We start from the raw sequence: 16,796 nt of genomic DNA on the forward strand, positions 1-16,796 counted from the left end.
GGGACCTGAACCTGGTGCTAGCTCAGCCGAGGAGAGCTCCCTTTGAGTCGCTGCGCTCCTGTGACCTGAAGTACTTGACCTGGAAGGTCATGTTTTTGGTGGCGGTCACTTCGGCACAAGGTCAGCAAGCTCCAGGCCTTAGTAACTTATCCACCTTATACTAAGTTTTATCATGACAGGGTGGTCTTGCGTACGGTGGTGATGGAGTTCCATCTTAGCCAGTCAGTCATCCTGCCAATGTTCTTTCTCAGGCCCCATTCACACCAAGGCGAATGAGCACTGCACAGTTTGGATTGCAAGAGAGCCTTAACCTGCTATCTGGAGCGGACAGAAGCCCGCAGACAGTCTACCCAACTTTTGGTTTCTTTAGACAGCCTAGGCTGGGAGTTGCTGTTACCAAACAGACGCTATCCAGTTGGCTAACAGATTGCATCTCCTCCTGTTATGCCCAGGCGGGACTGCATATTGGTGGTCATGTCAGAGCCATGGAAACATCGGTGACCCACTTGTGAGCAGTTCCTGTGGAAATCTACAAGGCTGTGACATGGAGTTCTCTCTACACATTTGCATCTCACTATTGTCTGGATAGGAATAGCCGACTTGACAGTAGATTCTGCCACTCTGTTCTTCAGAATCTTTTCGAGGTGTAGAACCTAGCTCTTCCTGCCTAGGGCCCATTGGTTAGGTTCAAGCTGTCTCCCTCTCTTTTACCAACAGCACTGGTGGTGGTGTGCCCTTTGGCACCTGGTTAGGTGTCTTGGTCCCTTTTTGTGTTGGGGAGCAGCCTGTAGCTAGGGATTCACCCATGTAAGAGGACTACCATCCTGCTTGTCCTAGGAGAAAGCAGAGTTGCTTACTTGTAACAGGTGTTCTCTTAGGACTGCAGGATGTTAGTTCTCTCAAAACCCCCACTGCAGAGTTGGGTTTCTCCTATTATTTTATTTTCTTTAATTCTATGTTATGAGATGGAAGAGGGACCCTGCGTGGATGTGTCGTATGGAGCATGCTGGGCATGCTCAATGTGCACAGTCAAAGTTCCAGAACATTTTCTGTTTTGGGCTCCATCCAATGATGTCACTCATGTGTGAAGACTAACATCCTGCTGTCCTAGATGAACACCTGTTACAGGTAAGCAGCTCTGCTTTAAGATTGGTATAGAGTCGAGTAGAATAAAAGTTTTTTGCAAGAAACAAACTGCACTCTTGATTCCTTATGGATAGAAATTTAAAGGGTAAAAGGGACGAGAACTGTAGTAAGTACTAGGGATATGGTAGTGCTCACCTGGCCAGGATGAGGAAACACTATAACATGCTAACAGATTAAACTGTGGCATCATACATGGGGTAGCTCCCAATATCATCTTGGAATCTGCACAAGGAACTGAAGCACCCCAAGAATCCAGGAACAGGAAAGAGATCAGGTAGAAACTGGAGACGAAGAAGTTTTCTGGATACAAGTAATGAGAACGGAGCAAAGTATGAGGACCAGGTGGCAGGACCAAGCTCTGGCAACTGACTGAGGAAAAGCCCGAGTACAAATAAGTGTCCAGGCAGGAAATTACCTGGGGGGCAGGGGAGTAGGTGAGGGTCACAGAGCCAGGAGGACTGGACAGACAGTTCAAGCAACCCACAGTACCAGCTGCAGGCCAGAGGTGAATAAACTGCAGAAGGATTTTGTGAAACTGAGAGACTGGGCATCTAAATGACAGATGCAATTTAATTTGGACAAGTGCAAGGAAATACATGTAGGGAAAAATAATCTCAACTACATTTATATGATGCTGGGTTCTGTGTTTGGAGTCACCATCTAGGAAAAGGACCCCGGAGTCCTCGTGGACAAACCTTGAAATCCATTTGCTCATTGGTGGTCAAAAAGGCAGATAGAATGTAAGGAATTATTTGGAAAGGAATAGAGAACAGAACTGAGAATATCATAATGCCTTTGCATAGATCCATTGTGCAATTGCACCTTGAATATTAGTTCTGGTTACCCCATCTCAAAAATGACATAGACATAGAAAAGGTGCAGAAAAGGAAATGATGGAGGATGGAAACCTTCCTTATGGAGAAAGGCTAAACAAATTATCCTTATGGGGAAAAGGATCTGTACTTGGACCGGTGCATTTCAATATATTTATAAATGATCTGGAAAGGAATACGACGACTGAGGTTATCAAATTTGTGGATGATACAAGATTATTCAGAGTAGTTAAATCACAAGCGGATTATGATACATTACAGGAGGACCTTGCAAGACTGGAAGATTGGGCATCCAAATGGCAGATGAAATTTAATGTGGACAAGTGCAAGGTGTTGCATATAGGGAAAAATAACCCTTGCTGTATTTACACGATTTTAGGTTCCATATTAGGATCTACCACCCAGGAAAAAGATCTAGGCATCATAGTGGATAATACTTTAAAATCGTCGGCAGCTCAGTGTGCTGCAGCAGTCAAAAAAGCAAACAAAGTTAGGAATTATTAGGAAGGGAATGGTTAATAAAACGGAAAATGTTATAATGCCTCTATATCACTCCATGGTGAGACCGCACCTTGAATACGGTGTACAATTCTGGTCGCCGCATCTCAAAAAAGATATAGTTGCGATGAAGAAAGCACAGAGAAGGGCAACCAAAATGATAAAGAGGATGGAACAGCTCCCCTATGAGGAAAGGCTGAAGAGGTTAGGGCTGTTCAGCTTGGAGAAAAGACGGCTGAGGGGAGATATGATAGAGGTCTTTAAGATCATGAGAAGTCTTGAACGAGTAGATGTGAATCGGTTATTTACACTTTCGAATAATAGACTAGGGGGCACTCTATGAAGTTAGCAAGTATCACATTTAAGACTAATCTGAGAAAATTCTTTTTCACTCAACGCACAATAGAGCTCTGGAATTTGTTGCCAGAGGATGTGGTTGGTGCAGTTAGTGTAGCTGTGTTCAAAAAAGGTTTGGATAAGTTCTTGGAGAAGTCCATTAACGGCTATTAATCAAGTTTACTTAGGAAACAGCCACTGCTATTAATTGCATCAGTAGCATGCGATCTTCTTAGTGTTTGGGCAATTGCCAGGTTCTTGTGGCCTGGTTTGGCCTCTGTTGGAAACAGGATGCTGGGCTTGATTTATTTATTTGTGGTTTTTACATACCGATATTGGTTTAGTAACATCACATCGGTTCACATTCAACAATAATTCACAACAGCGCTATATAAATATAGTTATTAGCAGCAGTTATTGATGGACCCTTGGTCTGACCCAGCATGGCAATTTCTTATGTTCTTATGTAAGGTTAAACTTATCCTATAGACCTCCTCCTTATCCCAGCACCTTAATTAAAACACTAGAATACCCCATAGATCTATATCTCAATTGATTACATTAAGTCGGTTCATGCCGTTGTAAAGTATGTATGTTGTGATTACATTAGGTCACTGTACAAGTCATGCCATAATATGTATGTTATGTTGTAAACCATTGTGATCTTTATTTGGAATGATAGTATATAAAATAAATAAATAAAATTATGGCTCTTTAGCTTCGAAAAGAGCCAGAGGAGAGATAATTGTAATTTATGAAACCATGAGTGGTGTGAAGTGGGTAAATAGGGAACATATTTACCCTTTCAAATAACATTAGGACTAGGGGGCACTCCGTGAAACTAGCAACCAGCATATTTAAAACAAATCTGTAGGAAGTATTTTTTTTTTTTAAACTCTGCGTACTATTATGGCATCTAATGCCAGTGGATGTGGTCAAGGCAACTAACATAATGGAGTCCAAAAAAGGATTGGACAAGTTCATGAACACTTATCCTTATTTTCTTTAGCTTTTAATTGATCATTTTAATTAGAATTGTTTCATGTGCTTGATGTTTGTTGTTTGAAGTTAATTATGTATATGGTTAGTAAATATGTTCCATTTATATTTGACTATTTTTTTAATGTTTAATGTTTAAAAATGATTAAAGTATTTGTTTTGTAATCCACTTAGTACAGATACTCTGAGATGAGTGGAATGTAAATGTGTGTAAATAAATAAATAGCCAGGTAGACTTGGGAAAGCCAGCACTTATCCCTGGGATAAGTGTTCTTATGTAGTGAGAGGAAAGAAATAGATAAGGAGATCTGCCGGTTACTTGTAACCCAGGACTGGCCATTGTTGAAGACAGAATGCTGGGCTTGATGGACCTTGGTCTGACCCAGTATGGCAACTTCTTATGTTCTTATATGGCTGTAACAAATGACACAACTTTAATTAGCTTTTTTGAGTTATTTTTGGTTGTAATTTTAGTCATGAGTTTTTGTCTGATGAATTTTCAAATTATAAGCTTTCAACTGAGTTTATTTGCCTTCTATTTAGCTTATGCCAAGATCTCTCAAGCGCATGACTGATGATGGTTAGTAAACTAAGAAGCTTTATGAGACACGAGGATGACCAGTATTTTAATGGCTCTACTCACTCAAAGGCATTTTGTAATTCCATCTCCCAGTTCTAAAAGCATCATCTACAGCTTGATACTCACCTTTAGTGAATCAGCTGTTTGCAGTAAGAATGAAGTGTCACTCTTCCCTCAAGAATAAATTATTGGTATCCGATAACCAAGTCTGTGACACATACTAAGTCCATCTTTTCTAAAAGTAGATCCTGAATTAGTTCTTTTCCACATAGTGATCTAGCAATCATTGTAGTTTAGAACAGTCAAATGACTGATAAGCATATCCCTATATGCCAGAATATCTTCAAGTATAACATAGTTAAAACTGAGGATGGTTACTATAATGCACTTTATAATAAGGTTGCTCAGGGTAGTAGTAGTAGAAATACTATCTGAATAGCTAAAATTTAGTAAGTAATTTTCAAACTTAAGATTTATAGTTTAATTTATTTAAACATTGACAAAATAGAATACAGAGCCTTGATCTATTTTTCGGGCCGATTCAGTAAAGTGAGCGGGTGAACAGGCCACTCTCCTGTGCGCGCGATTCTGTATTTAAATGAGGCCCGGCAGTAAAAATGGGCAAAAGGAGGCGCTAGGGACACTAGCGCGTCCCTAGCGCCTCCTTTTGGACCGGAGCGGCGGCTGTCAGCGGGTTTGACAGCCGACGCTCAATTTTGCCGGCATCGGTTCTCAAGCCCACTGACAGCCACGGGCTCAGAAACCGGACACTGGCAAAATTGAGCGTCCGGTTTTCGACCCGACAGCCGCCGGCCGACTTCAAATTTTTTTTTTCTTTTTACTTTTGGAAAGTTTCGGGACCTCCGACTTAATATCGCCATGATATTAAGTCTGAGGGTGCACAGAAAAGCACCCTGGCCTTGGGTAGGCGCTAATTTCTGAAAGTAAAATGTGCGGCTTGGCTGCACATTTTACTTTCTGTATCGCACGGGAATACCTAATAGGGCCATCAACATGCATTTGCATGTTGCAGGCGCTATTAGGTTCGGCGGATTGGGTGTGCGTTTTCGGCCCCTTACTGAATAAGGGGTAAGGGAAAACGCGTGTCCAGTGGCGGGTTAACAGTGCGCTCCGTTGGAGCGCACTGTACTGTATCAGCCTATTTGTTTGGAGAGTTCATATAATACTGATTTTCACTGTGTTTGGTTATTTAAGCTTTAAGAAAATAGTTTTCCTCTTCATCCAGTCTGGCCAGTCTGTTACCAAAGGATTATGCATCCCAACCAGCAAATGGAGACAGAGATCAAACTTGCTAATGTCATCCTTCAGTTGCCTCTGTGCTGACATCAGCCTGCCAGTATTCTCCGTCTCTAGCAAATTTATTTATTTATTTATTTGATGAGTTTTATATACCGTTATTCGGTAGAGCCATCATAACGGTTTACAAAGTGAACATTTTTTAACAGTAATGAGCATAAACAGAAGTAAAACAAGTCAAATACAATAATTATTCTTTGATTGGATGAGGAGGGTAAGTACAATTGGTTGGAGGTTATAGTTGAGAGTTTGGTGGCTGTACATTTCCAGTGCTGTGAACTTACACCTGGCTGCATGGAGTTTCGAGCTCCTGAGGTGACAGCTCAGTCTCCCTCACTTACTTGAGTGGATATCGGTTGGTTTTGTTAGCAATAGGATGGGGGAGATGGGGGGGGGGGGCCTCACTCTGTTGAGCAGTCTGAAAGTGAAGAGCTTCCAGAAAGGTAAGGTGCCATATTTTTGTGGCCCTTCACGTGTCTCCCTCAGCATCCTCCTTTTCTTCTCCTTGTCCCTGTTAAAGCTGGCTGGCAAGTCTTGGGAGCTAGAGTTTGTGGAAGTAAAAAAAGAAAACCAAGGCAGTTAGGGAGGACTGGCTCCTGAGGAAAGAGCCCCAGGCTCCTTCCCTTAGTGAAGGTCTGGGGAGAGTTCAGTTTACAGATTAACTTCTCCATATGCTTGCCAAACTAAGGCAACTCTTTGGCAGAGCTTCTTGTCTTATGATGTTTGGGGATTGTTCCCTTCTCTCCTTCCTCCCTAGCTTTGTTGCCTTTCTTCAGTTCCCCTTTAACTGCTGTGTATGATCTTTATGGGTAGTAATAAAGAGTATAAGAAAAGGAGAGAGAGAAAAAAGAGAATATTTTGCTTGGCAGCCTGAGCTTGCTGCGGTGGTAGCTGTGCTGGAATCTAGTGAGTCGCAGATATTTTGGTGTTTGGGGACCGCGTGTGCAGAGTAGTAGGGGGCGATCAGGGTATTTGGCAGCCTGTGGGAGGTGAAGCCCGGGGGAGAGGGGGGATCTTCTAGGCAGCAGCTTATTGCACTGGGGAGATCTCTGGGCAGTGGGAGAGTCTACAGTGGCCATTTTGTTGCAGTGGAGTAGTGAGAGGGGAATACAGCGCCCCCCACCCCCCCTGTAGCCTAGAGGATGGCGTTTTAGAGACTGCCTGTTTTGCCATGCAGCAGTGAATAGCCAGACCCTTCAGATTCCTTGGGTGCCCATTTTCTCTGGCTTACTGCAGTAACTTTGGGATCTACAGCAGTGTAGTCATCTTCCTCCCCAGGAATTCCTTCCAAAAAAAAAAAAAAAAAGTGAGATTAGCACAAAGGATTGGTAAAGGGAGCTGGAATAAAATGAATTCTCCTATGAGTGAGGATCAGGTTATGCCTTTTTTTTTCTTTGGAGGAACTGAAATCTCCAGTATTATATTCTCTGCGTGCCTGTCATCTTGTAGAGAAGGAGCACAGAGAGGATTCCATTCCTGTGAGGGAAGGGGGAACCCTTTTGTGTCAGTGTTGGGCACCCTCATAGTTTGGGTTTACAGGATAGAGAAAAAAAGGCTTGAGGTGGCGGGTGGGTCACTGCAGATTGCATTGGACAGCATGTTCCATTTATTCTATCAGTAAATATTACATGGCAAGTTTCTCTTCTGGGTCACCTTGATTTACAGTGGATTGTGACAAATGTGAAGGAGAACACTAGCCCCAAACCATATAGATCCTAGTTCAAGGCCAGCTATAATATGTTGGGGCTGTTTCTACAGCTGTGGATGATATCTTAGGTTTTATGAAATTTATTCCTGATACTGGAGTGTGTATTGTAGTGTACAGCAATAGATATATGTTTACAATTTTGTTCACCCTTTCATTTATTAAACCAACTGAAGTTGCCAAATAGATGGTTTATATGTGAATTTTAACATTGTGGTTGCATGTTTTGATGATATTGTTTTAAGCAAGTAGAATCTGATCTTTTTAGAAAGTGAACCTATGAAAACCTATTCTTGTAAGAAGATTTACATCATAGTACATCTTAATCTGTTTTTCATTTCATTTATTTTCAATACAGTTATTTAAACATCTTGCTGGGAATTTTAATACATTTTGGATTTTATTTTGTTGGACTCATAAAAAGCATTTTATGGGAGACTTGCTTTGTCAATCCAGTACAATCTTTGTATTTACTTACCCTGTCATTGTGTACATAGTTATGAGTTATGTATATTTCTGTGTTAGTTAAAAACAGCTGTTGAAGAAAGTAAATATTAACAAAAATCTACATTTTCCAGATCCCTGTTCTTCATGGTATTAACCAACCTGTGCCTTTCAGTCAAGGCCAGCCATTTTTGCCAACTCAAGCACAAAATTCAGGATCCTTTGCTCAAAATCAAACAGGTAGGGTCAATATGCGCCTTCAGCAATTTGTGTGTTGACTGTAATTTTCAGGAGAGAATTATTTTCTTGCCTCATCTCTTTGGCTTTAACAGTGGAAGGTGTGGAGCTGCTCAGAAATGGTATAGAAATAAATTATTACTAAATTCCAAAATTGCTAATGGTTTCATATTAAGCCCTGAATGCACTGTTCCCATCCAAGTCCTGGCACGATTTTACCTGTTTTCATTTCTGCTGAATCCTTTGCTCTGGGATGCAAGGGAAGTGATTATTAAATATACAGTACATGACATACTATCAAATTATGGTTCACAACATTTTTTCCTCCCCTGCTCCTCCATAAACTCATTTGCAGGGAATGATGATCATAGCAGCACACTCTGTCTTCTTCTGAGACCAAGATGGGAGTTTCTGAACGCTGGTTCATCAGCATGGCCAGTAACCCTCATTCTAGTTCTCTGAATAGGCATATCAGTTGCAGTTTGGAGAAGTCTGAGCTCAGTCATTCATTCCTGAGTCAGAGGTCTTCGGAGAGTGACTGGGATTGCATCCACCAAATCCATTTCATTTCTGATCATGGTCAGCTTACAGACTAACAGCTTAGATGGCTACTAGGCCTTTGAATAAGCCTTGTGCAATTTTAATTTAATATTACATAGCACTGGACATAAATGAATACATCTAATGCATTTTATCCTTCTGTTTAAGGTGGTCCTCCTTTTCCATACTCTGAGAATCATCTTGGTCAGCTTGATGTAAATGAGTTATTCTCAAAACTAATTTCAACAGGAATTCTTAAATCATCACAAACTGATTCTTCTTCAACTCGTAAGTAAATGGTTTAAGTTATTTGGATTAGAAGCTTCAGGTAGTAAAATGCTTTTTTAATATTTAAGAAACAAAAAACAAACAATATAAGAACTGGTTCTCTGAGGACAAGCAAAATAGGTTCTCACAGGTGGGTGATGTCATCTGATAGAGACCAGGTTGGTGAAATTTACTTCAAAGCTTCTAGAGGCTTTGGTATGTTCTACTGAACGTTTGGGTGCTATCCCATGTCATGGATGTCTCACAGGGCCCTCTTCAGTTTCTGGTTTTCTGTGGTTCTCAACAGATGGGTGCTTTTGTCTGGTGAGAAACTTTTCAAAATGTTGCGTGTGTTCTCTCAGGGCCTCTTGTTTAGTTTTTAATAAACATTTCAAATATTTTTTTAAGTTCCCTTGACTCTGTGGGCGGCTAACATCCTAAAAAGAGAGCAGCATCTTTAGTAAGTGCCCATTATGCTGAATTCCCATGACAAATGCGTACTTGCTTAGGCAACAACCACAACTTTCCTAGCGTGTAGCCAGATGGACTCAGGACCAATGGGTATTGTGCTCTCCTGATAGCAGATGGAAGACAGAGTCAGATTTCAAAGCTGACGTCACTCTACATATACCCGTGCAGTAAGATTAGCTCTTCAGTATTTCTCCGTTTTCACAGCAGATGCGGACACTATCCCACACACTAGAATAGTGTTAGTAATTAGAACAAAGAAGAAAGAAAATCTGCCTTTAGGAAGATCGAGCCCCGCTCTCCTGCGGTGAAACCTAAGGGTCCCTCCCCTCTCCGATATCCCTCAGGGGTATGCCTTGGTCCCGGCATGGACTTAGCCCCCTGAGTGGCTTAAAGGCAGTGGGTGCACATCCGAGCGCGGCAGTGAAGGTAAAACTCTCTCCCCTGTAGCTGGAGACTGTCTAATGCGCAAGCGGTAAGCGACGAGACCAGGTAAAAAGGAAACTTTACATTCAGGTCTCCGGTCTCCAGAACTTGGTTTGCCGTACCGACTCTGCTTCCAGCGAGTTGAAAGGGAGCACCGATCGGGTTGAGCAACCTTGGTTAGGCTAGGCCTCGATCTGGTGCAAGGGTCCACACACGTGGAGACCCTCACGCGGGGGGGGGGAGAGGGGGCGCCATCTTGCACACGGGGCTTGGCGGCGCCATCTTACCTTCCCTTCGGCGATATGCGCAGGACATTCCGGTGGCCGATGCGCATTCTTGCGCACGCAACTCAAGGCCTCTCACACAGCGTAGCCACGTGCACAACTGGACTGTACGCACAACCACAAGTTTGCCGAGCGCACTCCTGGCGCAGGCCGTGCACAAATATTCACCGTGCGCATAACTATAGCCACACACAAATAATCACTGCACATAACTACGGCCGCGTACAAATAATCACCGTGCACATAACTACGACCATGCACAAATAATCACCGTGCGCATAACTACAGTCGAGCACAAAGCCTCACACGCAGTGAAACTTGTGCGCCTAGACATACATTCATTGGCACCGGCGTCTAAGAAGGCCAGAAGGCACTCTTTGCACAGCCTGTCACATAAGAGCCACGCCGCCTGAACTAGAGGCCTGCCTGTGTCGGCCTTGTAAAGAAGCCCAGGGGGGACCAAAGCCTGGTCCGTCTCGGTATGAGGAGGGTCTGGAGCTACTACTCTCGATAGCTCCCCGGACCTATGCAACTCCGAGAGGACTTCTCCTCAGGAGGGCACCTCAGGGGCCCCTACTCTGACTTCCCCTGGGATTAACATGGACCCTGGTCAGAATCTTTTCCAATGGCTGCAAGCCTTTGTACAGGCTCAGTCAGCCCCGGCTGCATCACAGGCTCAACCCCTGCCGGAAGCACAAAACCCTCCCGGCCTTCCTCGAATGCCTCGCCTAAGAGTCTCCTGGGCAGGGACCCGAATACCTCAGAAGGGGCTGCATTAGGTTGATGACGGCTCTCTGGAAGAAGAAGAAATCCCTCTAGACCTGGAACCATGCTTCGTTTTTCTCACAAGGATGAATTACCAGCCCTTGTTTCCCAGACTCTGAAGACTCTGGGTTTTCCAGGCACGGACCCTATGGCGGAACCAAAGAACCAGCCCATCCTGGTGTTCCTTCGTAAAGCCTCATACTAGTTCCCGATGATGGAAGCCATCCAGGAACTGGTTGACCTGGAGTGTGATGCCCCGGAGGCCAGCTTTAAAGGAGGTAGGGCCTTGGAAGCCTTATACCCTCTGGAACCATTGGCCAAGAAACGTCTGCGCTTTCCAAAAGTGGACGCCATGGTCTACGCGGTCTCAAAGCGAACAGCCATTCCCGTAGAGGGAGGGGCTGCATTAAAGGACACTCAGGACAGAAGTCCATCCATAAGCAGGCCTTTGACACAACAGCAATGACACTGCAGATTGCTTCCTGCTGCGCACTGGTGGTACGTTCCTGCTTACTCCTCGAGAGAGAGTCATATAACATTGGAATGTATACTGTCGAGATGATGGAACCTGTAGCAGCTTTCCTGACTGACGCAAGTTCAGACCCAGTGCGTACCTCAGCCTGAGGAGTACCCTCTGTAGTGACAGCCAGAAGACAGTTATGGCTGCAAAATTGGCCTGCTGACGCGACTCCTAAAGCAAATCTCATGAGAATGCCCTTTTAAAAAGGATCTCCTATCCGGAAATGAAATGGAAAAGTTAGCAGGCAAGTGGGGCGAAACCACCATTACCTCGGCTACCAAGAAGACAGGAGTTAAAGATCCCAGCGCCCCTCGCCCAGAAGAGCCAGGGGCAGAGGTTCTCAACGCTTTATGCCCTACAAGAACTCACAGTTCCAAGCACCCTGCCCTTCCGAAAGGCCCCAATCCTTTTGGCACCAACAAACCAAGAGAGGAGCAGGCCCGGGAGCAGGCTTCAGCCGTGCTCCCCAATGAGAGGGGGCCGATCCATCCACGGGAAAAGGAAATAGGAGGTCGACTGTCCCTCTTTTACCAAAGATGTGTTGAGATCACGTCGGACAAATGGGTGCTAAACATCATTTGAGAAGGTTACTCTCTGGAGTCCCACTGCATTCTTCGGGACACATTTATTATGTCACCCTGCCACTCCCATATCAAAAGGCTGGCAGTAGAAGCCACTCTATCAAGATTACTCAGCCTGAAGGGAATAACTCCGGTTCCTGTGCCCCAACAAAATACTGGGCGCTGTTCAATCTATTTTATCGTTCCCAAGAAGGAACGGTCATTCTGGCCCATCCTGGATCTCAACAACGTCAACTGTTGTCTGTGGATACTACAGTTCCGCATGGAAACTCTGCGCTCAGTTATAATGGCAGTACAACCTGGAGAGTTCCTAACCTGGACCTCTCTGAAGTCTATCTTCACATCCCAGTCCATCAGGATCACCAAAATTATGGTGGTTGTGGCGGCAGCACTGAGAAAGGAAGGAATCCTGGTACATCCTTACCTGGATGACTGGCTGATCTGGACAAACTCTCCTGAGGAGAGCCGACAGGTGACCAGCAGAGTCAAGAGCCTTCTGCAGGATCTCGGGTGGGTCGTGAACACGCGCAAAAGCAGTCTACAGCCCTCTCAGTCACTAGAGCACTCAGACACTCAGTCACTAGAGCACTCAGTCTCAGTCACTAAAGCAGTCTACAGCCCTCTCAGTCACTGCAAGTATCTTGCCTACGCCTTGTATATTCCTGTAAATAGTCCGTTGCAGTTTTTATTTATTGCTTTAATTCCTCCACCTCCTGCTCTTTGTATACTCCTCCTTGTTCGCCCTCCCTGTTCATTGTAATTTCTACCTTTAAAGTTACATTGTAAACCGGTATGATGTATGCATACTAATACCGGTATATAAAAGTTTTTAAATAAATAAAATAAATAAATAGAGTACCTGGGAGCCCAGTTCGAAGCCGAACAGAGTCTTCCTCCCCGCTACGAGGAGAAGGAAATTGATGGCACAATTGCGACGATTGATGACCAATGCATCAAGTCCTCGGCCTCATGACATCAACCCTGGAGGCCGTTCCATAGGCAGGGGCCTATATGCGACCACTCCAGTGCTCCCTACTGTCACGATGAAACCCACTGTCCCCGGACTACCCAATTCATCTCCAACTACCAGCAGAGGTTCGGACCCAGCTCCAAGGATGGCTACAGGAAGACCACCTAAGCAGAGGAGTAAGCCTATCCCCACCGAACTGGATATTGCTCACTATGGATGCCAGCCTGTGAGGGTGGGGAGCCCACTATCAGGAACTGACGACCCAGGGACAGTGGAACAAGAAAGAGGCGGTTTGGAATATAAACCGCCTTGAAACCCGAGCAGTCAGACTAGCGTGCCTGCGATTCAGCCACAGACTCTGTGGAGAATCAATCAGGTTAAGGTCGGACAATGCCACAACAGTTGCTAATGTCAACAGCCAGGGAGGAACCAAGAGCCAGCAGGTGTCTTTGGAAATAGAACCCCTCATGGCATGGGCAGAAACAAACCTTCAAGGGATCTCTGCCTTCCACATCGCGGGAAAAGACAACGTCTCTGCAGACTACTGCAGCAGAGAGACCTCGGACTCGGGGGAACGGACGCTGTCTGCCACAGCCTTCCCACTGATAGTAAATCGCTGGGGCCTCCCAGCCATGGATTTCCTGGCCACCCATCTCAGTGCCCAAGTTCCCAGGTTCTTCTGCCACAGACGAGAACTACATCCCTAGGAATCAACGTTCTCGTCCAGACCTGGCTAGAGGAAGACCTTCTGCACGCCTTCCCTCCATGGCCATTACTGGGCAGGGTCATCCGCCAGATAGAGCATCACAGGGGGCTAGTTCTAATAGTCGCCCCGGACTGGCCAAGACGACCATGGTACGCACACATGCGAAGACTACATGCGGGGAACCCTCTGTGCCTACCTCCACACAGGGACCTTCTCTGGCAGGGCCCGATCCTCCACGAAGATCTGTCTTGATTCTCTCTTACGGTCTGGCCCTTGAAATGACTAGCCCAAAGAAGCGCGGTCACTCAAAGACAGTGATTGACATCCTGCTCCGAGCACACAAGTTCTCCACATCCCTGTCTTACATATGGATCTGGAGAGTATTTGAGGCCTGGTGTGAGGACCGCGGGTTCTCTCCCGCGGACAGCTAAAGTTCCCATAATCCTGGAGTTTCTGCAGGACGGTATGAAGAAGGGGTTGTCACCGGTGGGCCGGTCACTTTCTCCTTTTGTGATTGCTACCTTGCCCCAAAGAAGAATTTTTTCCTCCCCCCCCCCCCCCCCCCCCCCCCCCACACATTTTTTTTTGTTGCGGGTAGCCTGTAGCTAGGGATTCCCCCACCTGTGAGGATTTAACATCCTGTTTGTTTTCAGAAAATGTTATGTATCTGTAACTGGATTTCTCCGAGGATAGCGGGATATAAGTCATCACAGAACTCACCCACCTTCCCTTGGAGTTGATTCCTGTATGTTCTAAACTATTTAAAGAGAATTCTCTATACAGCATCCTCAGCATGGAACAGCACATGCTCAGTAGAGCATAGCAAAGCATCTAGATCCTTTGAAGTAAATCTCACAAGCTCGGATTCTGTTGGATGACATTACCCACCTGTAAGGATTTGCATCCTGCTGTCCTTTGAAACACCTGTTACGGGCAGATAATTTTTGCTGTATTTACTTTAGACTGCGTTAGGCACTAAATGACAGCACAGGAATAAGACTGATTTCTTCCATTCTGCGCACATTTTCAGGCCTTAAGATACTAATCTTTTCAGTTGTAGAAGATTTCCAGGTAGCAACTGCCATAATGTACCAAGCTAGCATGCTGTCGTAACAGAATGCTTTCTGCATTGTTTAATTTATTTACAGTTAAATTACAGTAGTGACCAGTAAACAGCATGTTCCTCCTCTGGGAACTTAAGGCTTGATTATTTTCTTAATTACAATTTTCACCTATCTCATGGGGATAAGTAGACAGATATGTTAAGAGAAAGGAGGACTTGATAGTACTTCAAGTTCAGCATTTAGAAGGCAAAATTATAGCAAGATCCATTTTTATCTCTTTCCTGCTTTTATTTTAGTTCATGCACTTTTGTAGGGGTATAATTTTTTTGCAAATTAATTGCAGCAACTAATTGGGCAAAATGGTTATATGTGTTAGATGAGGAACATTCAGTTGATATTTACATGAATTAAATGAACTGATTATAAAACTAAAGTAATATTGTGCTTTTTATTTCTAAAACTGTGGTCTTGAATTGTTTTTCTTTTCAAGAACTGAGTGACGTTTCTGCACAGCCTGTCCCTGAGGAGGAGGAAGAGGAAGAGGAGGAAGAGCAAAATGAGGATCAGAATATCCCAGACCTCACAAATTTTACAATCGAAGAGTTGAAACAGTAAGTAAATTAATAATGCAGTACAGCTTCTGCTATATCTGGCACACATTTCAGTGCATACCAATTTAATAAGTTCAAACCTGCCAAAAAACAATTGAGTACAACGCATCCCGTTTGACAGCAGCTGAAGTAGTACATCTGTATAAGGTTCTTATTTTGTTTTAATATGTGAACACTGGCAGGTGCAAGGTATTCCCGTGCCACTGTATGTATTTTCTTTCTCTTATCAACAAGCAGGGCTGGATTAGCCATGACACGTGGGTGATGTCATCCGATGGTGGTGAACAGACCCATCTCTCTAGCTTAGTAAATTTTAATGCTGAATCTGGGTGGGAGTTTCCGTGTGCACTTTGCCTCATGAGCCCCTGTGTTTTGTTTGTTTGAACTTCCACATGGACGTGTTCTCTCTCTCTCTCTCTCTCTCTCTTTCCTGCATGCGTGCTCTCTCTCTCTCTCTCTCTCCACCCTCACCCCCCAATGGATACATACAAACGTGAAGACAGAAAAAAGTCTATAGCCCAACCAGTCTGCCCATCCATCCAGTTAATTTAGCATCACTTCCTTAGAGATTCCTTGTATGTATCCCATGCTTTCTTGAATTCAGATACTGTCTCCACCACTTTCACTGGGAGGCTGTTTCATGCATCCACCACCCTCTTTGTAAAGAAATTTCTCACAGGACAAGCAGGATGGTTGTCCTCACAAATGGGTGACATCGAGGATGGAGCCCAACCACGGAAAACTTCTGTCAAAGTTTCAGGAACTTTGACTGGCCCCTACTGGGCATGCCCAGCACGGCACTAACCCTGCAGCCAGCAGGGGTCTCCCTTCAGTCTTCTTTTTTCCGCGCAGCAGTAGCCACGCGGTAGAAGAGCTCTTAACCACGTTCCTGACAGGAAATTCGAAATAACTAATACTGAGAAAAATTTGCCCCTCAGGGGTCTCCCTTTGACGAATTTTTCGGTCCGCGGAACTTCGGTAAGTTTTTGCCGTCGTTTGGTCGACTTCCGTCGAGTTTGGCCCTTGAGGCCCGTTGGCACTCGACAGTCCCGCGGCTAAATTTTTGGCCTTTTGCCATGGCGTCGGGGTTCCGTCGGTGTCTGGACTGTACCCGAACTATGTCAATCACAGACCCTCATAGAGTCTGTGTTTTGTGTTTAGGGAGCGAGCATGATGTTCTGACTTGCACCAAATGTGCCCTAATGACACCAAAGAGTCGCAAGGCCAGAATGGAGAAGATGGGGCTCCTCTTCCAAGCTCGTACCCCAACGCCATCGATTGCATCGACGTCATCGGAACCGGCACCGTCGAGGTCTCATCATCATCGACCACCCTTCGGTGACCGTCCGCCATCGATGACTTCGCGGCCATCGACTCCCGTTCCTTCCCCTGATGCTCGAGGGGATCGGAAAGAAAAACATCGCCATCGACGTCATAAGTCTCGGCCTGTCGAGGAATCGACGTCATCGACCTCAGCACCGACCGAGCCACAGCCAAAA

At 44.9% G+C, this 16,796-nt stretch overlaps 1 protein-coding gene across 1 annotated transcript in view; it reads left to right on the forward strand.

The window, feature by feature from the left end:
• Window positions 1-16,796, forward strand: part of PCF11 (PCF11 cleavage and polyadenylation factor subunit) — a 111,930-nt gene that overhangs the window by 61,077 nt on the left and 34,057 nt on the right. Inside the window, exons 9-11 of the mRNA XM_029602222.1 lie at window positions 7,993-8,098; window positions 8,804-8,923; window positions 15,177-15,297. Of these exons, the coding sequence (XP_029458082.1) occupies window positions 7,993-8,098; window positions 8,804-8,923; window positions 15,177-15,297 (347 nt within the window). The remainder of the gene's footprint in view (window positions 1-7,992; window positions 8,099-8,803; window positions 8,924-15,176; window positions 15,298-16,796) is intronic.

The sequence above is a fragment of the Rhinatrema bivittatum genome, chromosome 5 (genome assembly GCF_901001135.1).
Source record: "Rhinatrema bivittatum chromosome 5, aRhiBiv1.1, whole genome shotgun sequence".
NCBI classification, from domain to species: Eukaryota; Metazoa; Chordata; class Amphibia; order Gymnophiona; family Rhinatrematidae; genus Rhinatrema; species Rhinatrema bivittatum.